General features: G+C 36.5%; 1 protein-coding gene across 4 annotated transcripts in view; it reads right to left on the minus strand.

Annotated features, from left to right (window-relative positions):
• The window catches only part of GRM8 (glutamate metabotropic receptor 8), a 316,200-nt gene that overhangs the window by 63,751 nt on the left and 227,176 nt on the right, over nt 1-25,273 (minus strand). For all 4 annotated transcript variants that reach the window (XM_026790340.2, XM_074539979.1, XM_014275928.3 and 1 more), the window contains exon 8: nt 3,683-3,819. In XM_026790340.2, coding sequence (XP_026646141.1) covers nt 3,683-3,819 — 137 coding nt within the window. The remainder of the gene's footprint in view (nt 1-3,682; nt 3,820-25,273) is intronic.

A 25,273-nucleotide genomic window follows, 5' to 3' on the forward strand; every position in this document is an offset into this window, starting at 1 on the left:
GCAGGGGCTCTGCAGCAGAGCAGGGGGTGGTGGAGCGAGAGCAGAATCTCGCACTGCAGGGCACTGTACCAGCCCACCTGCGTAGGGGGAGACGATACAAGAAAATAAAGATCGTGTAGAAAGGAATCTCACTCCTAAGGAGTTGCAGCTGGGCCAATTAACAAAGATTAGGAGCAGGCCTGACTTTAACAGGCCACAGCTGTAACCAATGAGAAGAAGAATGCTATAAAAGAGTGGGCTGGCTGATTGAAAAGGGAATTGGGGTCAGTTGGCTGCTTTGTGAAGAAGAAAGAGTTAGTGCTCTGAGGAGGTGCCCACGAGAAACACCAAGAAGGTGTGAAACTTTTGTGATAAGGAGACAACAGTATGGAACCCCTGCAATAAGATGACAACACACCTGTATCTTCACCACTCTGCATGCTGGACAGAGCCTGCCTGAGAGCTGGAAAAACCAAATGCATTCAGCATGTGAGCTCATGGTGGTGAGAAAAGAGAGCCAAACAACATTCAACACACACTTAACTAATGAGAGGTAATGAGGGCATGCTTAGATAAAACCTTTCCAGTTAGATTTGTGGGCAATGTGGTTAGTACAATGTGGTTTCAGTAGTATGAGTACCCATCAATCTAATCATATTTCAGTGTTCCCTCGAGTACATATACATGAGGCAGAAATAATGGGACTGAAAAACTACAGGCTTAATGAAAAATTTAGAAGTCTAGGGGGACGTAAAAAAGGACAGATCATAAAGAAACTAAAATTGAAGCAAAATTTTCAGCATCTTTTTGATATTACTATATAACTGTTATGTTAGTAGTAGCATTTGTGCAAAATGTGTGTATCAGTTTTTGAATTAATAAATACTAACTTTTCAGAAAAATGTAGCAATTATCAAAATCTGGAATGTATTCACAATAGTTATGATAAGAATAACTGTAATTTTTCCAGAAACTAATGTTTAATATTAAACTTGTTTAACCATTTTTTTTTTCTTTTGTGCCCTCCAACACACAGATATCATGTTAGTGAAGGGAAATAACACTGCCACACAATCTGCAACACATGGCTTCTTTTGGTAGGCTTTTTTTCTATTTGGACAGAATAACTAAATAAATGAGTCCCTGACAAGTAGTTACGGATATTAAATTGTAGATATGCTATAGTGGTTTAACTGATGTGGATGAAAATAGGGAGCTATCATATGTGTTATTGTGGATAGCACTCAGATAATTATTGCAAAATAGTCTGAACAGGGGAGTAATTTGTAAATATTTACTACACTGTCTTTGTAACTTTTCATCAAGAACCTCTCACATGGAAAACCAGAGATATTTGAAACCTTTTTTGTGGTTTTATTGCATTCACTGCATAAACTTGCTTTGGTGTATCTACTCATCAATTCACACTGTTGCCCTTCTCATCAGCCTTTAGCAAAGCAACACTGGTATTTGCAGAGGTACCCAAACAGCTAATAGAAGTATATTGCAAATCTAATAAAGAAAGAGATTAAATTCATTTTTCTTCTTCTCTCTTTACATGAAGACATCTTCTTCCAGAAAGTACCTTAGACCCAAAAATTTCTGAAATTAAACCTTGATGCCTATTTTTCATACAAATCTATGTAATATATCCTCTGAATTTTGTTAGGACAGCAATTTTCAACCCAAATATAATTCCATGCACAAATGGAATCTAACTACCCCAAAACTTGCAAAAGAGATTAAGACAGCAATTAAAAACACCATCTAAAGATGGGCAAATTGTGTTTTTTTATTCCTTCTGCTATGAAGTAATCAGGGACAATATAAATTCTAGTTATTCATGTAGAAAAACACCTAAGTCTCCCTTTATATTCAAGGAATATTTTTATTGCAGTAGTTCATCATCCCTATGTTTTAACTAAATCAGAAGCGGTTAGAATTTAAACTTGTCTTTTATGAAATACATTTCCATCCTCTTATATTATTTGAAATACCTGGGCAATTTACCTGCCCCCATCATTTTGTCTTTTTTTAAAGGAAAAGTTATTTCCTTGCCTAGTTTATTAATCTCTCTGAGGAATAACATATATAAAATGATTTGAAAATATCATCTGAAGGAGCTGATAACTACACAACCCATCTGACTTGAAAATATAAAGAATTTTATTCAGGCTATTGTGCAAGCTTTTACTGTCTTCTCAAGAACAGAGGGGAAGTGCTTTGTTCTGCCAACTGATAGAGAATAAATAATATTTTTAAGTGTTTAAAATAATTTAATATTCAAATTAGTATTCTCCAATGTCAGTATCATAATCTGATTTGTAGAACCATAGAATCATTTAGGTTGAAAAGACATGTAAATCCTCAAGTCTAACCATTGGCCTGACATGGCCAAATCCACCACTAAACCATGTCCCTAAAGGCCATGTCTACACATCTTTTCAATACCTCCAGCAATGGTGACCACTTCCCTGGGCAACCTGTTCCAATGCTTGATTGATCTTTCAGTGAAGAAATTTTTTCTAATGGCTGATCTAAACCTCCCCTCGTGCAACTTGCAGTAGTTTCACCTGTCCCATCACTTCTTTCTTTCAGGTAGTTGTAGAGAGCAGTAAATTCTCCCCTGAAACTCCTTTTCTACCTAACAGAATAACTAAGCCCAGTTCCCTCATTCAGTTCTCACGAGACCTGTGGTCCAGACCCTTCACTAACTTCATTGCCCTTTTCTGGACATGCCCCAAACCCTCAACGTCTTGTAGTAATCAAGGGGAATTTTACTGGTCTCGACAACTATTTGAAAGAAAGTTCTAGACAGGTGGAGGTCAGTCTTTTCTCACAGGGTGATAGAAATAGTTTCAAGTTGTGCCAGGACAGGTTTAGATTTCATAATAGGAAAAAATCCTTCCATTGTAAGGGTGATCAAGCAATGGAATAGGCTGCCCAGGGAAGTGATGGAATCACCATCCCTGAAGATATCTAAAACACTTGTAGATGTGGCCTTAGGGACATGGTTTAGTGGTGGTCTTAGCAGTGTTTGATTGATAGTTGGACTGAATGACCTTAGAGATTTATGCCAACCTTGACGATTCTGATTCTATCAGCTGCAGCCTCTCCAGGGCCAAGTACAGAGGGACAGTCCCTGCCCTGGTCCTGCTGGCATCACTATTTCTGATACAGCCAAGATGCCATTGGCCTTCTTGGCTATCTGAGCACACTCTGGTTCCTGATCAGCTATGTCAGCCAACACTCCCAGGACCTTTTCTGCTGGGCAGTTTTCCAGCTACTTTGCCCCCAGACTGCTGGGGTTGTTGTGACCCAAGTGTAGGACTCATCCCTTCACCTCATTGAACCTCATGTAATTTGCCATGGCAATCAATCCAGCCTGTCCTGAGTGCTCTGCAGAGCCTTCCTACTCTGCAGCAGAACAACACTCCCGCTCAGCCTGGGTCTTGTCAGCAAATTTACTGACAGTGCACATGATCACCTTGTCCAGATCATTGATAAAAACATTAAACAGGACCCAGTACTGACCCCAGGAGAGCACCACTTGTGACCAGCTGCTAACTGGACGTAACTTCATTCACTGTCATCTCTGGATGGCTTGGCCCCCCAGCCAGTGCTTTACCCAGTGAGCAGTGAATATCCAAGCCATGAGCAGCCAGTTTCAGCAGGACAATACTAAGGGAAACAGTGTACTTACGTTTAGATGAAGTTGATTACTCCACTGACCAATTACTTTGTATTCCGTACTCTTGTTGGTGATTTGATACTGAAAAATATCATAGCGTCCAGGAGCATCTCCATTTTCATTGAAAACAACAGGTGTTCCAGCACTCCCTGAAAAAATATTAAAAGCAATAAATACCTTTAAAAGAATTTTTAAAATATACATTAAAGAAAAAAATTCTAGTTAGAAATTGAACAGGTTCTTCATAATGCAAATATAGCATGATAATAAGTTCAAAAACCTCCCCAAAACAAAATGTATGATATTATCATCATCACAAAATCTACCCTATGATTCTATGAAAATAATTTTAAAATATAATACTTTGCTGTCTTTTTCTCTGGTTGTTTGGTTGAGGGTGTTTTTATGTGTATTATAGAACGTTAGGAAATTCTAGGATAAAACAGAAATGAAGAAATTTCTTTTGACATGAAGAAAGACATAATTTCACTTTAGGATGTGTATACTTGCCAGTAGGCAAAAAACAGCAATCTTGTAATGAACTAAATTGAAAATTTCCCAGTTAAGTACAAAAATATTGTTAATATCCTCAACTTAAGAACCAATACTCATAAAATACCTTGAGATGTAAATGTTTAAATTGTGTCAGAGTAAGTACGCTGTTTCTAACAGACCACCTATGAAAAAGTATTTTATCAAAATAAATTAAGTACATCAGCTCTGCTTGTTGCTCTCTCCTCTATACATGACACTGCCTGACAGAAAAGGCCATTGCTGAAGCTGTCAAAAGTTATAAATTGACACTGTTCTTATTCGATCAACAAAATGTTCAAAGATTGAAAACTACACATCTACCTTGGCAACCAGACCAGCCAAATTAGAACACACTTTGATGGATTCCCTCAAGGTGACATCAAGGACCTGCACTCCTGCAGAGACATTTCAAAAGGTACTCCCCTTCCCCAAATTTTTATTTATAGATGAATAATATTTACCGTTGAGGTCCATTGAAGAAAAATTCAAGTATGCTAATGTTCTATTTTGGTGACTGGAGATGAAATTTATCTTTTCTGGGGGAAAAACCCAAACCACCAAAAAATGCCCCCATGATGTTTTCATGTTTCTCCATGTAAACACCCAAGAAAAGAATAGCCAGTTCACAGTAAATTCCTACACTATAACACATGTTAATGTACCACCTAGAGGCACTAAGTCCATTGTGAGTGGTTTCCAGAGAATGAAAAAAAACAAGTTTGAAATTCTGGGTACCTGTCCAGGTAGAAGTAGGAGCAGTCTGAAATTCCAAGATTTCAACATAAATTCTTCTTGTATGTCTGTCTGTCTCTCTCCCATAAAGTATTTTGTTCTCTAAAGCATTTTGTTTTGTATAACAGCTTTCATATAAAATTGATATCCAGTGAAATAAACAGTGTTTTGAGAGTGACAAGTGGCACATTAAATACTGTGCCAATTTCACAGTTCTGCCAGAAAAATTCTGGCTGCAAAAATTGGACGTGAGCAACCATGGAAGAAGAGTATCAAAAATTATGTGTGGTAAAGACTTAAGACCCCATGAAGATAGAAGAGACTCTACAGAAAATTTTGGAACACTCCTCATGCTTTGCTCCCAATTATTTTGACAGAATGAAGGGCAAGAAAAATCCCAGTATACAATCTTTCAAGCAATGAAATTATTCTTCATTGCTCACACAGCAGGTTAATGCAATAAATTTCTTCCACCCACCAAACACATACTCAGCTGGTGTTGGTTCATAGTTATGGAGGTAACTTTCAAAACATTACTGTATAGAAACAATAGAATTCATCTTTTCACTCAGCAGCATTTGAAGATGTCATGGAAACACAGTCATTTAGTCATTTTTATGAACAGATAGGAAATGTTCTTGGTATACCTTAAGACCAATTGGAACTTAAAACATTGTAATGCTCAGCAATAAGAGTGTGAGCTTATAACATCTGGCTGGCTTTAGAAATATCTTCTGGTGGTTTTGGTTGGGATAAAGTTGATTGTTTTCATAGTAGGTTGATTGGGGCTCTGATTTGGATTTTGCTAAAAACTGTTGACAACACAGAGATATTTTTTTAGCTATTTCTGAGCAGCATTTACACAGAGTCAAGGTGTTTTCTGCTTGTCATCCCACTCCACCACTGGGGACGCTGCGCATGCACAAGGAGTTGGGAGGGGACCAGTCAGGACAGATGACCCCAACTGACTCAAGGGATATTCTCTACCATAAAACATCATGTTCAGCATATAAACCTGGAGAAGAAGGAAGAAGGGGACATTTGGGTAGATGGCATTAAGTCACTCACTCTATATGTGATGCTTTCCTGGGGATGACTCAACACCTGCCTGCCCATAGCACGTGGTGAATGAAGTCCTTTTGCTTTGCTTATGTGTGCAGCTTTTGCTTCACTTATTAAACTGTCTTTATCTCAACCCATCTGTTTTCTCAATTTTACCCTTCCAGTTCTGTTCCAGTCCAGCTGGTGGGGGAAGGATCGAGCCTGTGTGATGCTCAGCTGCAGGGGTTAATCCACAACACACCTACAAAGTGACTGAGTAGTCCAAACCAAAACTACCTTTCTTTTTTGGTGTAGTGCTGTTCTCAGCTAGAGCACAACAGCATCTCATGCTGAGCACCACAATCAACAGGGACATAGCAACTTGCTAAATTCAGCAGCTTCTCCAACTGAGTCCAGCAAGACTTTTCCCATGAGGCGAAAGTCAAACAACCTTTGTCAAGTTAATAAAATCAGGCTTGCTAAAAGCTGGAATAAGTCACAGAAGATTTACACTCCCTAACACTAAGAAAAAAAACACTATCACTTTGTTAAACAGCAGATTTTAGAAAGTACAGTAACAGCCATAATGCCTGCTCTAAAGTATATTTGACTGTGTTTTAGCAATGCTGCCATAACTTGTATATTCTGTTAACAAGGAAACTATTGCTTTAATCCATGTCTTATTATATTCACATTCCATTGTGGAATAAAATATTTAATGAACTATAACTAGGAGGCATGCGTGACTGGATTGTGCTAATAAACCATTAGCTGCATAACCAGGAAAGCAAAGTTAAAGGCTTTTGAAGAAAACTTGTGGATTTGACCAGTGGTTTCCAAAATAATGACTGCAAGATGGTAGCAGAAGACTTGAAAGTGTAAGGACAGAATGAAAGTGTAAGACAAAATAGATGCCTCAAGGTTATAAACAAACTACCAAGGGTTAATTAATCTTCTTTAAAAATGTTAACCTCATCTGAAGAAAAATATATCCTGGTAAATTACCTAAATGAAGAGTGCATCTGGGAATGGATAGTCCTCAAATTGAAAAGGTTTTCTAAGACAATATGCTTTGTTGGAAAGTCCATCAAATTGAAGTGCATAGTTCTGTGGAAAAAGTGATTAACACTGTAGAGAGAGCAGATAATAAGCCATGTAGAGAAAAACTGTAGCTGACCATAACAACTAATCTCATGTGAGGAGGCAACCTTGGATTCAGTATGTGGCACTCAAACAAATGCTATGGAAGTATACAAGTGTCTCTTTTTGTGACAACCAGATATGCAGAACTGAGCACTCTTGGTATCTGGTACTGCCACATGGACTCTATCATTGCCATTGCAGGGAATTGCATCATAGCTCAAGTTTAAGACAGAATTTAAATGCTCCTCTTGTTAATCATTGAGGTCTACCTGCAAAATTTAAATTTCACACACTGTAGAGAGAATGTAACACAGAATAAAACAAAGACCTGAGGTGGTGAGCCAGGACTACATAAATTCCAGCTTAGATAAAAAGTACTTTGGGAAACCACAACAAACAGTTCTTGAGTAGGGTATTTACAGTAGAGAATGAACTCAGCACCTCAGCCAGACATTTCAGAATGTTCCTGTGACCTCAGCTGTTTATGAGCCTTTCAAAATGCAGGTTGAAATAGCCAGAAAAATTAGAGAAGAAAAAACGTAAAATAGATGACGTTTTTAAGTCTGATTCAAGGCTGTGATGGACCCTTTTGAATTTCAAATGCCTTAAATAGATATCAAGGAAGACCCTTTCTGATAAGCAACTGTTGTATTTGTGCACTGGCCTAAAAATTCACATTCTGCTGAAGAAATCTTAAAACATGTACCTTGATATTCTTGAGATGCTGCTCAGCAACTACCTAATCCTTCATGTGCCTACTTTGTCAAATTACATTTCACATTATTCTAAAATATCTCCTATCGCACTGCAGAGCAGAATATTAGATCCCTGAGAGATTACAGCATGCACTTGGCCAATGCCTTCCAGAGAAATTCTCTTTACATTTCATGAAGTGGAAAAGAAGTAGATTTACTTGTAAACCACAAGTTCATGTATAGTACCGGCCAAGTGGATATAAAAATTATTAATATACGAAAGTTCCTAAATTAAGAACAGCACTGAGCCTTATTTTTTTAATTTTTTTTTTTAATTCAATCAACACACTTGGATTCCTCTTACATGAAAATATTTTAAAATTTTATTTATTGTGAGGCCCTGTTACTTCAGCACATTGACAAAAGTGTAGAAAAGTGGTTGTGCTGATAATTCTCACAACTGCCATTTACAGAATATTCCAATTCCAGTGGGGCAGATTTCATTATAAAGTGTGATACCAGATACAAATCTTTTATTTATGAAATAGTATTTCTTTGAATTTATATTAAATTCTTTTTTTAAATTTGAAATTATAATTACTTAAGCTGAGTCTTCATCCTTAGAGCTTTTTCACATCAACTACTTTATCTGCTATGAATCTAAAGAAGGAATCCTGGATTCAATGGTAGGCTTAGGAGAATGGAAGTCAAGCAGCTATGTAGTCCACTGTAGTACAATTAACTACCTCTTAACTATCTCTTAATTAACTATGCACCATCTCTTAGCATTCAGCTTTATGGAAAGACTTCTCAGATTTATAGGATCAACTCCAATTTCATTAATTCGTGCAAATAATTTCAGGTACTAGAATTAAGGGTTCAGATTTTTTTTTAATAATCATTTCATTCTAAGTAGGTTTTAAAAGCAAAAAGTACTACAGAGATGTATATTAATTAAATTGTTCTCAGGAAAGTAAAAAGAGAGAGATTAACCATTTGAACTTTCAGTACCAAAAGTTCCTAGAGAAGAAAAATGCATAAAGAAAAATTAAGCAAGATGTTAGTCAGTGAGACAAATTAAATAGAAGGTTGAAATGGAATAAATGGAAAGAGTAAATACAGGCTGTTATAACATTTAATAGAAAAAAAACCCCACAGAAAATTATAAACAACTAATCACAAAATTATAAACTAGCAAAAGTTAATTCGTGAATGTCAGGCTGTCAGAGAAAGAATATAAAGTGTACCAAGCTATGTGAGGTTTGTAACAAATGAAGCCATTATCTGCTCAATCTCCACCCAGCAGACATTTTAAAACAATGAGCAAAAGGAGCAATGTGGTTACTAAAATATAAAATGACAATTGTCTTACACTTCTTCAAAATCTGAAAAGCCTTCTTTTAATGCTTAGCCTACATGTTTCAGTTCAAGATTAGGACAATAAAACAAGTTTTCATCCAGTTGCATTAAATACAGACCTTTACTGACATTTTAAATATCCTAAGATACTGGATACATCCACACGGATATGCAGAATCTGCATATGACAGAGAATCTGTGCCTTTCTGAGGCAGCAGCTGGAGGCCAGATGGATACCCTGGGGTATCTTAAATGGCATTTGATGCCCATGTTTAGGCAATTTATCTTACTTACCACAGGGCAAATTCTGGCTGTTCATGTATGAATGCACAAAATAGAAAGAGAAACTAGGAGTACTGCAAGAATTGAATTATATACAGATTTAGGGTATATGTAATACAAATTATAGTGGTACCCTTTGCAAGGCTTATAGAGAAAGTAAACAATTTGGTATTGAAATAAACTGATATAAATGAATTCCAGGTCAGGCAGTACAACTTTACATTTTTGAAGCTGATGGATGAGAACTAAGGCTGTGATTTTGCACAGAAGCATATAATTTATTTGTTGTCTTGGTCCTCAGCATAGTGAAAAAATTAAAATTGTGTATTTCTGTGAAAGGAACAGTTCATTCCACTCTTGTATAACATCAGCCAGGGCAAGTACCATAAGCCCATGGTATTTAAAATTACAAATACCAAGTAGAGCTTTTTTCTTACAGAATCTATTAGAGCTTCTTCCCACATCAAGCACAGAGACATGCATCATAAAACCTACCCTGAAATGAATAAAATTCAGAGATGAGACTGAACTCTAGCCATCAACAGTATAGGAGTAGTAAAAAGCAATTTGCCCCATTATTAATTAGTTGGTGTAACAGTGGGTTTTAAAAGTAGTGATCTAAATGCAAACTCTGGTTCATGCAGTCCTTCAGCTACAGCTTCAAGAAGTATATATAGGAGAAAAATTCATCGACATTTTCCTTGTTCTCTACATGCTCTTCCCCAGAATCAGCTATTGGCCACTCTCAGCAAATATACTACAGTGGTGACATTTTTGTTCTTACTCTCTAACAAAAAACTTAACCCAGAATATGAAAACACAGAACTCTAGCTCCTCTCCTTACAGCACCTTGAGTCTACTATCAGAAAATATGCATACCTGTAATATGACTGTATCACAGATTAAACTTTGAATTCTGCCAGATAAAGAATGAAAATTGGTCGACACCAGTTTGTCACTTGCTATGGTGACACAGAATTGAGCAGGCAGTTTTGTGCCTCCCAGCCTGGACTCAGCCCATTCTCTGCTCAGCAAGGCTGTGCCGTGACCTCTCCTCCCAGCGGTGGGACAATGCTGTGTGAGTGACCTTCCCTCCTCCACTGCCAGCAGGGAGGGCTAGGAGATGTAGCTGAGCTACTTCACAGGTAGGTGCTCCAGCCAGGCAGGAATTATCACTGTGGCCTTGTCAGAAGCATCCACCAATCCTAGGAAAAGAATGTGATGAATGAGGTTCTGATGGGGAAGGAGCTACTGAAGAACAGAAAGCAAGCCCCTTTGAACATTTCCTGCCACTTTAGCTTTGTTCCTTTCACCTCTGCAAAAGAGACAGCTCTGTCCACACGTGGGAGAGGTTTTGAGGAGAAGAGAGGAGGGAAGGAGTGAGACAAAAAGCTTGCTGTTCCCTACATGTAGCCAAAAAGCTCAGTGCTGCCAGCATATTTGAAAGAATAGTGCTTCTTTTTATTCTGTACTCAAAAAAATCCATAGAGACAGGTTTCATCTTAAAATCTACAGCATATATTTTGAGCCAGAGAAGATTGATTCAGTTTTACAGCTGAAGAATCCAGCAAGTCAAAAAAGCCAACAGGCTCAGGGAACGGATATTGTATGCAATGGGAACAGATCACTCAATCCCCTAAAGATCAACACATGGTATAAAATTCAACTGAGAGATAAAGACTACTGTAGTAACATACTAAAATAGTAGCAGGGTGATATGACATTATCTAGTACAAGCTAACAGCTTGTACTGAAAGAGGAAGTTATAAGAGGATGGTTAGGTTTCTCATATAAAAATGTGTGAATAGATGCATAAAGTTTTGTTTGCACGGTATTATAGACTGGAGAGTATCAAATAATCTTGGGTGGAAAATGGATATTATCAAGTACATGTGCATGTTTTGGTTTTAAATGTTGTGGTTGGGCATTCTTTTCTTTTTTTAAATATATTTTTCAGCACAAGTAGTAGCAAGCACATTTCTTGTAGTCCCTCTGCAAAGAGTTCATGATTATGATCTTCCACACAAAAAAACAAAGAAAAAAAAAGTAACTGACACATATGCTGGGACATAAGTGGGAGTGAAAGTGTGAGGAATTTTTTCCACAAATACAACCACAAGTAATTTTTTTAGAATTACCAAAATGAATACACTTTAAGTAGACATGAATTTCTCTATTAAATCAGGATCACCTGCAGACCCCAGCAACACAACCATGTTATGGGAACATTCCCAGATTAACAGGGTTTTCATACTGTTTCTATTGTCATGATTCTTCTGGCAAAATAAAAAACAACTTCTTTCAAGAAGCTATTGCTATATAAAGCCATTCAAAGAGATCAGAAGAGATTGAGGACATTCGGGACTGTCCAAGATACTACGCAACATTTTTTTTACCAAAAACTCTAGCTAGGAAACACAGAATAATTGTCTTCTGACCATAAATCATTTGTTTATCTCAGTGTATGCAAGGACTCACCAAGATATATTTGAGAACTATACAGCATAAAGAGCTTGGGTGCACCCTGACCATATCTGTCTTCACCATTAACTATTGTGAGATATCAATGATCCTATTTCTCCTACTTGTTCCATTTTTCCTGCTGTGTGGCACTGTTTGGTTAGGGTTTTGTTGTGCTTCAGTCCTCCTTCCTTTTATTTTTTGGGGGGCAGGGGAAGGTTGTTGTTCTGGTTTTGTTGTTTAGGATAGGTTTTGTTGGTTTTGCTTTACTACTCGCAGAAAGATGTACTTATTTCAGCGCTGCTGACTGCATATTTTTTGTCAGGTTTCAGGTAAGAGCCTATCAAGCTGACAATTGACAGAGTGCCTTTCAGATGATACCAGAATTTTCTCATTAGCTTGCATGTACTGAATGTGAGAAGGCAGAGATGAGTTTCAGCCGTCCATTTCAGACTCCACTCTGAGCATTTATTTCATGCCAGGATGGAAACACTACAAGCAGATACATACATACCTCTGTGAACTTCAGGAGTCGAAGGACACCAAGAGAAAGTGTTTCAGATAAGGAAACAACTTTGTTAATACTAGTAACTCACAAGTGCATCTACAGTTTCAGGAAAGAAAGATTTCTTCCCTTTCAGCTCCAGAAGAATCCCCCTGCTATGGAACCACAAGAGAGAAGGGAAATGTGGAGCTCAGTGAAAGCTGTGCCCAAAAGGTAGTGGGGCTCATACAAGGAAGATGATCAAAGAAAGCCACACACTACAGGAATCAGTGCAGACTGTGATGTGCAGGAACTAGTTAAACTGCAAGGGCTCTCTGCAGAAAAAGTGGGCATCTGAAGAGCCATCTATATTTCTAGGTGCTTTTGGACAAATGTTTTTAGAGTTTGTCCAGTCTCTCAAGCAACTGCTCTGTGTTAATAGGTTCCTGAGGCCAGTGAAAAGCAAATAAAAGTTCTTTGCCTCAGGTAACAGATGCCTGGGGAGTGAGGCAGCATCCTGGTGACTAAAGATAACCATCCTTAGAGTAATTGTGAAAGTGTCAAAAAAATGGGAAATGGTCCAGCTAACAGGCTTCATCCGCAATACAATGATTGCTCTGCCAATGCCAAGAGAGCTTTTATTTGTGACTTTGCTCCTCCATCTCCAGGCTCTTGGAAGTCCTAGACCATAGCCATAGTTCTCAGAGATCATTACTGACATCTGTTACTTCTTTTCTAAGGTATTCTGTTACTTCTTTTCTAAGCTTCCATTATTTTTCCAGATATGATATATTGCTAGAATAAAAATGAACACAAAACTAGCAAACAAAACCAGTGTCACATAATCATAATTGAAATAAGGGATTGCAGAGAGAATGAAGGAACAAAACAATTTCCCATTTAAGGCGTATATGCAATGTAGTTATTTTACCAAAATAATCCAATACTCAATGTACAAATCCACAGCCAAAAGCAATTAGCTATAAGAATGTTCTGAAAGAACATAAATAATTTAAGTTTTCTCAAACAAGACACATCTGCATCCTTAACATTGTCTCATTGGGATTGTCATTATGTAACAGACATGAGTCCATTAACATTTAGTTAGCAGACGCCTGAAACTTAAATGCCATTTTCTTCCCTAACCAAGCTTCACATGACCAAGCTTATTATGACCAATGTACTCTCAGTCACCCATGAGGATAGTTCATCTTGCTGAACAAGATCCCATTTGACATTGGGCCATTTCCTGTTTTTTTTTTTTTCCTGGAATGCAATCAGTTGTGTGTTAATTAAAATAATTAAACAGGTTAAAAGTATATCAGGGTATTTCCTAATATTGATTTCTATCACTTGTCAGGGATGAAACCCAACCTTCCTTCCAATGCTGTAGCTGGGGCTTAAGCTCTGACATTTAGTGAGGACAACACTCCAAAGAGGAACTGTTAAATATCCATAAACCATTTTGTAGCTTGATTTCTTTTGTGCAGTCTACATCAACAATGAACTAAGTCACACAACTGTACACACATAAGCACACACAGAGCTGCATGCCACGCTTCAATTACCACAAAAAATTTGGAGAGGCATCAAGCAGAAACATCACTCTCGGAATTGTAGCTTCAAATTTTCTAAAGTATCCAAGGTAATGTTATTTCAGCCTCATGACCTTGTCATGTCTCATCCTCTGACTTTTCTAGAATGCAAAACCATCTAATACAATTCACAACAAATGTTACGTTACTCATTAAAGTATTACCTTGTGCCAGAAGGAGGGAAAAACTACAAAGCAGTTACTGAGCAGCCTGATATGCAAGTAAAAAATGCTTGAAATTCCTGAGTCCTTCAAGTCTGCACAGCAGTAATTAATGTACTGCAATCAAAGGATAAGTAATTTATAGGATTTTGCTATCTTGTTTCTTTGCAATTGCAACAGCCATTAGTGAGCAACTGATGTCCACTGAAAATTTACTCTGTTGCCATGGTAATTTTAAGGCAATTGTAAAGCTACTAATCTCCAAAGACATAAAACTATATTAATGCTATAAAACATTTAAGAAGTTGTTTTGGTTTACAATGTTTTACAATCCGTTTATGGGTCACAGTTTTACTGAAAAGCTGACTTAAATTTGGAAGTAATTTAAAATACCTATAACCTATATACTCACTCCCATGCTTCTCACTTTTTAAAGACCTACTTTAGAGATCATTCAGGCTATCTGGGAGGTCAGTCCATGGAATCTTTCAGTATTAAATTTTCAGAAACGTATATACCAATGCCTATACTAATTTCTGTACCTTCATGATTGTTGTGAAGGAGTATAACTGGACTTTTTTCACTGACTCTTGCCTAGGATACAAGGTTATTCACCTAGTTAAATGGACTGCATTTGAAGCTGTTGATATCTGGGGCAGTAATTTACTTTTATTGAAGACAAATGGGTACAATTTTTTAACGGGAAAACAAGTCTTTATGAGATTAACTATATATATTCTCTCAACAGCTGATCTCTCCATTCAAGGAGACTGGTGATGAGTGTTCTTCAGTGAGATATTTTTTACAGGTGCTATTCTGTATTAATATTAGGGAACACAGGCCATATTGTCAATCCAGTAAGGCTTGAGGCTGCACATCCCAATCTCATCTACTGGAATGAGAAATTCTCATTACAAAAAATGTCAGTAGAAATAACTATTAGTAGAATAATAACATCTTTAGTATTACTGAAATTTTACAGCTAATCTCAAAAAAATTCATTTTGGATCCTAGATACTAAATTCATGTAATGAGAGAGAATCTTTTTAGCTTGCTTTAAAATTTCTGAATTCTCAGGACCATGGAGAAAAGCTTTCTTTTGCAGCCAAAATCCTAGTAAAAAAAAAAAAAACCCAGGTGGTGCAAAAGAAATTCTCCAAGAGTATTTTTAATCTAAATTTTAAATATATCTTTAGGAACCTTGCTCAGGACATCTGAATTCATGGTATTGGAACATTTAGTTATAGTAAGTGATATGATAAAAAAATGGACATCCTTCAAATTTTGGCATTATCTTCCCTATATAACTTAAGTATATAATGACTAAAAGTCATATACATCAAACAATACTGATTTCTTCCTTCAGTATCATAAGGAAGACAGTTAAATTCTGTTTAACTAGATAATTAAATTAGGTTTGCAACTGATTTTCATTATGGAAAAACTACAAAAGTTAAAAAAAAATCTCAAAAACAAGAGATATATTTTATAGATGTGTTGTTTGCCTCAAAATTTCCAAAAATGAATCTTTCTAGTTTATCACTGTACAATGAGAGTAACATAAAAATGTACGTCCACATTTTTTATTTTTCAACAGTTATCAGGGTTTTTAATATTTAATATGCTGGTTTGGTTTGAAGTCCCTAAAAAGATACTGTTTTCACAGCTGGGCAAACTGGACACCATTCTTCTTTGAATGCATACTCAACCATAGTAATGACACTGTCCTGATTACCTGCTTGCCACAGTTTTTTTTATCTGATTTAAATGTCAGCCTATCGGAAGCTCATGGAGTTCAGGGACCTGTTGAATTGCCAAGAGATGAAATCACACACCTTGAGCTGGCAAAAGACACACCTGGCAAGCAGGGTGAATCCAGCAATACTAGGTTGAGAAAAAGACTCATACAGGAACAGAAGTTAAAAATGAAGGAAAGAAAAAGAGCATCTTGCTTCTAGTGGTATTCGGAATATCAAAAAATAAGCTTCTAGAACTCACTTGAAGGTAGTTTTAATTGGTTGTCAAATTCATTTGATTATGCCTGGGTATCCAAAATCTAAGATCATGGTTTTTAAAAATAATTCATAATCTAAAATTTAGTACCTAGATTCAATCATAGATTCAATGTAGTTTTTGAAACTCATGTAGCCATAGTTTCTCAGGTATTTAATATAAGCAGAGTTTTGCCAGCTTGTGAAGTCTCAAATAATAGCCACAGAAAACAGCATTGTGTGCTTGTTTACCATGACAGACAAGTCAGATTTTAAAATGTCAGTAAACCTAGTGTTCTCACTGATAACTATGATGCAATATGAAGATCTAACTGCTACCACTATTTCAAAGACCACATAAGCCCCTTAATTTGCTAATTGTAGCTCTACCCGCTTAAAATAATGTAATCATTCTTGCAGGTGGTTAGACAGGTGGCTAGAGGAAATGCTGTTATTGCACTAGGTACCTGGCAGACATATACTGGAAAGGGCCTTGTATAGATTCTCATTTCCTTTTGCTGTTTCCCTGTAAGAAAGTTGGACTTCTGTAGCCCAAAAGAGTAAAAATCAATATTGCCTCTAGAAGTATTCAGAGCAGAGCAAATCCCCTTACAAAGAAAAAAAAAATAAATCCACATCTTGGTGTGATTAAAAACACAGTAAAAGGTAGGGTAGTGGGAATCTCTGCTTACTATAGCTTGAGCAACTGCAGTGAGATACAGCCTGTGTTAATTACTACAACTTGAACAATCTACCTTCACATTTACATCTGTGTATTTATAAGGTAAAGTCCTATGAGAAGAAGATTTAGGATTTGATGATCCAATTGTGTAAAATACAGCAACCACTATACATAAACTGTGTTTGAGATTTTTAATTGTATTGGATGATTCCGTTAAAAAATTATTTACAGACTAGTTCTCCCAAATACTTACAAAGACAAGACTCTAGATGCTGATCTTACAGAAACTGCCTAAGAGTTTCAAAAATTGCTTCAAGGCAGGATCCTATACAAGAGAAAGAATACTTTGCCATTACCATGGCATCTCAGATTTCAACTTCTTTCTCTTAAAGTAAAAACTCCAACACTTTGGCCCACTCAAATATTGCTGCTTTCTATGCCCCTATCATACCTCCATTGGAACAATGGCTTTATTACACAACAAAACTCAAATTAGAAAAATAAAAGTATGACTTTTTATTTAGGAAAATATTACAAAACCTTTTCAGGTTCTTAATTCTATCTCTGCAGTTACCTGGAGCCCTTTTAGATTTGTTTCTTTTGAGGATAAGTTGACATATGAAACATGTAGTTGCAAGCATTAATTAAATAAAAAAGGAATGCACATAAAATCCTGTTTCCTTGAAACTCATCTGAATTTTGGCTATTTCTACAGTCCAAGGAAGTATTAGGTCATTTTGTAGCTGATGGTCCAAACTCATCTAGGCAGGAAGGCCTGGAGGAAGGTGCCCCTGAGCTTCCTCAGAGGTGCCAACACACCCACTCAGTACAGCGCACTGTACCTTGGCAGCACAACCTCCACAAGCAGCAGAGCTTCCTCAGCACCACGCGTGTCAGGGCAAGGCAGCCACGTGTCACAGCACTGCATTCTCACCTGGACTCTGATCTCTGAAAGCTTCACTTGCAGTTCTGCAGAGTTTGCATGTTTATTTTACTGCAACCAGTGTGAATCCTCCAGGTATAAAGGTGCCAGACTGAGAATGTTCACCTTTCTTCACCTTCCTTCTTGCAGTGACAGTACATGCATTCACATGCCAAGCTTCAGCTGGAGTGGTCTCATCTGATGTTTATGCAAGATCATACCTCCTATCTGCCTGATATATTTCGCATTTTGCCTTCTATTCCTCTTTTTCCACTCCTTTTCTCACAATGAATTTTTTTTTTGTTTATTTTTAAGAAAATCTTGTTCTGATCATTGCACTACTTGCTCTGTTTAATTTCTTGTTGCTTTTTTCTTTAGGTTGGACAAAATCCTGTAGTGGACTACAGCTCAGCTTCATAAAGAGTTCTTGAATACATATAAATACAGGTAATCACCAAAATCATGGTGAGTTGGTTTGTTGGGAAATATTCTCCTGAAATCCATTTATCTAAACTGATTTCCACTACCTGATAATCTAATGGACTTATTTGAATGAAAAGAATCGTGGTTATTGAGAAAAGCAAAGTCAATAATTTCTGATAGATTACTCACAACCTTTTGAAAAATCTGTCCAGAAACCAATTTATTCACAGTATCATATTTATAAATTGTGTCTAGAGGTTAAACAATTAAAGTTTGAAATAAAAATAAAAAACCCCAAACAAACCAAACCAAAACAACAACAAAAAAAAACAAAAAAACAAAAAAAAACCAAAAAAAAACCAAAAAAAAAAACAAAAACAAACCAAACAAAACCCAAATTGCAAAAAGGCACTTGCAAAAGTCTGGTCATTGAGAAGACTTTCTTTACGGATATAATCGAACATATTAAAAAGGCTTCAAACTTTTCTATACAGACTCCCAACAGTTACTGTAAGCTCTATAAAAGAAGATCCTAATTTGTTCCAGTCAAGCTATGCATGAGAGCTAAAATCCACCTGTACACCATCTGTTCCAGGACTGAGAATGTGAAGTAATGAAGAACATTTAGAAGAGCAGGATAATGATTCAAAACACCATGAAGAGAGCATCACAGTATCCATCTAAGTCTATAATGATCATTTCCTAATACAGTGACCTAAATCTAATCAGTGATGCATGGTAATGTATGAAAACACAGTCTATAGCACCTGCAGCAATACATCTCGCCTGTGATATGCTGCAGGTACTAGACTCCAAGTTCTTTTTAATTAATTATATTCTGCTTATCTAAATATTCCCCCAGTGTTCATATAAACTGTTTATTTCTTCCACATCAAAAATTTTACTGGAAAATAAGGAGTTTTACCCATTTACTCCTGCTGAACAAATTTCAGCTTTTTTTTCTGTGAATTGTCATCTAATGTACATGTTAAAGTACAAAAATGAAATATTCTTATCCAGAATTGCTTTATATCATGATGAGAAAAAATACTCTCCAGCAATATATTTAAAGTTTAAAAGTCTCTAAGTTTAATAGCACAATTCAAACAACAACCAGATTTGAACTCAGAATGTTATTGTTCAATTCATTCTCTCTAATATTTCTTGATTTTTTTTAATCCTATAGTAAATATTTTTAAAGATAAAGGAGTACCAATCAAATTACTCTTCATACCAGAACTTAAAAACATATTTAAAGAAAAGTATTTTCATTAAGAAAACTATCAACCAAAACCCCTTTTTAATGAAAATCTTTTTGTGACTTTCACTGAAAATTCTCAAATTTTTTTTCAGGGAAAATATAAAAAGTTTATGAATTTTAGAAAAAGTGTTTTATCAAGAGTACATAAACTAATATAAAATTGTACATATTTAAAGAAAAAGAAATCTATTTGAGTTAAGACTGGATGCACATCAGAAAACAAGAAAACAAACCTCATCCTTACATGCTCAGGTTTTCTAGTCCAAACTGAAGTGCAAAAGGTTGAGCTGTCTTGGAGTAAGCAGAATATACTTTGAAAGATTTCTTGAACTACACACATCATCTAGCTGTCCAGCTATTTACTTATTAACAATTTTAGAATCATTAGGCAACTTGTGTGAATTTTTATCAGAAATAAGTGCACAGAAATTGGTGCTTAGAGACATGAGATTCCATGGAGGCCATTTTTCTGGTCTTCTTATAGTACCCAAGGAATGTATTTTTGAACTGTGAAAGATGTTTGCTAGTTCCTGTGACAGTAACCCACTTCATATGAATGTCATATGTACCATATTCTGCAAAAAGCAAAAAGGAAAGAATGAATTTTCACTCTCCTGGTGTTGTGCAATATAATGGAAGTTGCTCAAACAAATCCTTTTTCACAATAAGAAAATATGAGAGTGACATGGAGCTGTTGGAGTGAAGCAAGTCCAGAGCAGGCCATGAAGATGTTCAGAGGCACAGAGCACCTCTCCCACTGAAGACAGCCAACAAGAGGGCTGGAGAAGAACATTTAACAAGGACATGTGACAGCATGAGGGGATGGCTTTAAACTGAAAGTGGATAGGTTTAGATTAGAGATTAGAAAATATCTATTCTCTGTGATGCTGATGAGGCACTGAAAGAGGTTGCCTGGAGAATCTGTGGATGCCTCATCCCTGGAAGTGTTCATGGTCAGGTTGAATGGGTGTCTGAGAAGCCTGTTCTAGTAACAAATGTCCCTGCCCATGGCAGGGGAGATAGAACTGGGTGATATTTATGGTCCTTTCCAGGATAGGCCATTCTATGATGCCATGATAAATTCATAATTTTATTCTTAACTGAGAAATCCAAGGGTGTGGTTTTCCTGGTGTTTTAGTGTTTGGTTTACATGCAATGAATTATCAAATGCAGAAAATATATAATAATCATCAAAATAAAAAAAATTAATAAAATTTTATCATTTCCAAATAAAATTTTTGAAGTGCAAATAAAAAAGCCTTTCCCTGATATTATCTTTTAATGCCAGCATATTTAATACCAAATTGCAGAAATAGGCACATAAAAATCTCACAGAAAGGCCAATAAAATATATCCTAGTTAGACAGGCTTCAAATTTCAACATGATGGTTTGTTAAAATTTCCTGCATATTTCCTCTTCGCAAAAAGACACTGCCAGCATAGTGCCACAAAGACATTATATTGGTTTCTGAGTACAGTTTCAAAGACATCCTGTAGAGTTTATCTGTGGGTATAATAAGGGACAAAGCAGCACTCCTTGGACTGTGCTTTCCAGGGATTGCCAAATAAACTGATTTTTTCTTCCTGGTAATGTCAATAGCAGGAAAAAGAATAAACATGCTTTCTTGGAGCTTTGAAGGCCAAAGAGTTTTATACTGAGCCTAGAATGCACTTCATGTTCAGTGCAGAGAAGAGGAAAGGGAATCCATGTATAGATGGAAATGACTGATATGTATGTTCAGCCTATGCCATGTGACATCCCTTTTCATTGATCTGTACATAGATGAAAGTTGGCTTTAAACCATAGCTGAACCAAATGGGTTGTGAACAGAAACAGAAAGACTAGACAAACTATCCAAAAAATGTACTGTGATACAACACATGCATTAGAGTTTAGAATAGGTGTGTTTTCCCCCACATTGGTATAATGGATAAATGAAACTGATAAAGCTATTATCTTCCATCAGAAGTTTGTCAGAATACAGAATTCATGATAAACCAGTTTCTAATATGGAGCTGTTTCTCATTTGGCAGCACAGATTTTATCATCACATGGTAGCAAAACCTGATTTCATAACCAGCTCCAGTCTGTAGACAATGCCAAGTTCACTGAAACAGAAAGGTCAAATACAGTTATTTTTTTGCATCTAGCTCTCCACCTCAAATTTGTTATCAGAAGTTGTTTATCTAGGCAAAATGATTCTCCCTTTTTTTTTAACCTCTGTTTCTTTTCTAAGAACAGTTAAATGTCTGCTATTTAAAAATTAAAGCCATGATTTTTGGTGAGCTTTTTTTGCATGCTTCCAGAGGAAGGCAAATTAAAAAATATTTGCTACAGATTGAAAAACAAGTAAAGAAACACTGCCTATTTTACAAATAAGTTTGAAGTAACTATAAAAGGAAGAAGAAGCAGAGAGGTAAAAAATTTCACCATACACTTAGGACAGTATTAATTGCTTAAAGACAAATATTTCAAATTATACTGGATATCTCCACATTTTGTAGTCATTTTGTATTCACATTGATTTTATCCCAGACAAACCAATTGTCTTCATTCTTACATTGAAAGTTGTAGACATGAGGACAGAATGATACAATATCTACTTCCATCCTTAATGCCTTTTTACAAATATTTATGTTCTAAAAGACAAATCATGTAGCGAAAGCCAAAAGTTTTTCTGTGAAAGGGAAGCAAGAAGGCTGCAATAAAGAATATTGCCAATAAAACTATTCTGTCTTTTAAAGTCTTTTTCATTTGTTTTCATTTTTCATTTCATTTTTTTCATTTGTTTTCATTTTTTTAATTGATTTTTTTTCCTACAGAAATAAGGAAATTGCTGTTTCATCACCACAAAAAATATGCATAATAAATAATTTTTACCAAGAAATTTTAACAAATATGCTAAAATTTAAAATTAAAAATTGAGGAGAGTTATTTAAGCATTCTCTTTTATGAAATATTAGCTCAAGCTGTTGAAAGTTTAGCTAATATATCAAAACATTTCTCATACATATTTAACAGATTGAAGATGCAGTTCATGAAAGTTCATGCAAGACTCTTGCTCAATATCAGGTAGTTCAGGATATGAAGTGTCATGATTTTAATTTTAGGTAAAAAACCTAAACCTCAACATTTTAAAGCAAGAAGGTTTTATCACGTCCCAAGTTTTTCATCTGTATCCACAATGCATATTCATCATATTAACCAATTCATTAACCTAAAGGCCTTCAATAATCTTGAAGTCAACACAAGCTAATTTTCCTTTTCATTTATTGTGACTTTAGTTTAAACACAGTTGAACATCTTGGATATACATATAAATTTTGCATTTAGAACAAAGTATAATCTGTTATACAAAACTGGGGTTGACATAATTTAAAGTACACATCAGACACTAACCTGAGAGATCATTAACATACAAAACATTAGCTAATAAATTTATTTTTGCTGTCCTCCTGTTAGTACCCAAAAAGAAATAATCATTGTTTTGGGGTTTTCTTACTCATGCTTGCTCCTTACTTAATTTTCTGTTCATCTGGCAAATATTAAAATTTCAGAAGTACAAGACATTTAACTATGAGGCTTTAATATATTATTGAAAATATCTTTTCCCACAGAAAGTACCTATAAAAGAGGTGGAGTGAAGGTAGCAGGGGAGATACTAGCATGCACTTTCCCTTGTTCTTGCTGAACATACCTGTATATCTCAGCTGTATTGTGATAAGGTACTTTGCTTTCATTTTATATCTTATACTAAAACAGGTGGCCCACAGGTATTACCGTGAAAACTGGCACATTTTTAACATACCTAGACTTCTACCCAAGGAAGTTGGGCAATTGCCAACTTCCCACATTTCTGTCATCTCTCCGGCCATTCTACATGGTACAGAGCCTATGACACAAGGGGCATTTTAACACTAAAACACATGTAAGCTCAGGCTAAATATTTATGAGTCTGAAATACCATTTTCAGAAAGGACTCAAGTGGCAAAATGTAAGCCCACTGAAAGGAGGGATCTGGCTTGCCTAACTTATTTAAAACACTAAAGACCCCTTAAGTTTTACTCTGGTGTCTCAAGTCAAGCTACAGGAAGACAATTTGTTGGGCTCACATTTTTACTACATGGAAATAACTTCCAAGCTCAAACTCTGATTTACATTTGTTTGCCTTAAAAAAAACCCAACAAATTGAATTGAAGAATAAATTAGTAAAATGGTAATGCATTGTCCTGGGGTGACGTTATGATGCTTGTATATCCCCATTCATCTGTTCTGTGCCTTTAAGACCGGCACTGAAGAGTGGAAGTTTGTTTGGGTTTCTCTTATCAGGGACACAGAGGAAAAGCGGTACACAGAGCTGTTTTTTCACTTCCAGCTTCAGCTTGCTGCTTTTGCTTGCTCTCTTTTTCTGCTCTTGCTTCTGCTCTGCTTTCTGCCTCTGCTTATTAGCTAGTTCTAGCTAAACAGTCCACCTTGCTTCCTGGACTGTTTCTCCTCTCCTGTTCCTGTGACCATCTCGAACCTGCTCCGGACTGGGACCCGGGAACACCGAAGGTTCGGCTGCAGCGGCTGGCCCAGCACCGGAGGGACTGAGAACAGAGCAACCACCCCCAAAAGAGACTTTCTGATTTTGCCATCTTTCTCAGAGCGGTGTCATCGGGTATTGTTCATTTTGTGTGCTGGGGGGTGCGGGGCCAGTCAAATAAACAGGTTCTTTCCACCTCTCTCCGAGGAATTTTTTCCCGAACCGGTTGGGGGGAGGGGCCGTGTGGGTTTCGCTTTCTGGAGGGGCCCTCCTTTGCAGATTCTTTAACAAATTTGCCCTAAACCAGTACATGCATTTATCTTATACACAGCAAACTTCCTACAAAATTAATTGCTGATGAATGGAAATGACCAAATGGATGCCTAAGCAATTCTTAATCTGCTCATAATTGAGTTAATCTAGTTAAGTGAATTCACCTTTACTTTATAGAAATGGAAACCTATTTCTTAGCTGGAACACAGCTATTGAAGTGATTTACCAAGCTTGAGATGTAATGTCATAGGATGCACTCCATTCTTCTCTTTTAGCTAAAGACATCCTGCTGAAAACATCACCTAAAAACAAAAGCAGTGAAATCATATCCATTTTCATTACCATCGTCTTCTACTTGAGCATCTTTCCACTGAAAGTGTATGACACTGGGGAACATTCTGTCAGTGTCTATAACAGAAATTCCTTTAGAAATGCACAACACAATGAGCTGGAAGAGGTATGGACATCCACTCAGCAGATCAACACAGTACACTAAGAGAAAGATATTTTGAAAGTGGCCCTGAGCAACAAGGACTAAGAGAGGGGTGGCATCCTGCCTGACAAGTACCAGAATACTTGAACATGTGATTCCTGCCTCAAATCCATAATGATGGATTGGAGCATGCCCCTTAGGCAGAAGCTTGGTTTTGGTTAAGGAATTCAAGCAGTGGAAAAATGCTCCTGTTCTCCCAGCCTTGTCCAACCAAGCAGATCAAGATGAACCTTCTCTCCTACTGAGCAGTCAAGTCCTTTGCAGTCTACCCTTTCTGTCTTCACAAGTCCTACCTACAAGTTTCTGGCAAACTCTGCTGATGTCTCCTTAAGATCAGTTTCTCCCTCTCTTCACCTGTGGAGACATTCTATTTTCTTTTTCTGCCCCATCTTCAGCTTTTACCTGATTGCTTCCCAGGTTAACTTTTTCTTGCAATTAGGGACTTATAAGCAATTTCACACTCTAAAAATATAGCAGCATTTCTAGTTTCAGCTTGTCTAGCTGCAGCATTCAAACACTGCTATGCTTGCAAGATTATAATAAAAT

The sequence above is a fragment of the Zonotrichia albicollis genome, chromosome 4 (genome assembly GCF_047830755.1).
Source record: "Zonotrichia albicollis isolate bZonAlb1 chromosome 4, bZonAlb1.hap1, whole genome shotgun sequence".
Classification (NCBI taxonomy): Eukaryota; Metazoa; Chordata; class Aves; order Passeriformes; family Passerellidae; genus Zonotrichia; species Zonotrichia albicollis.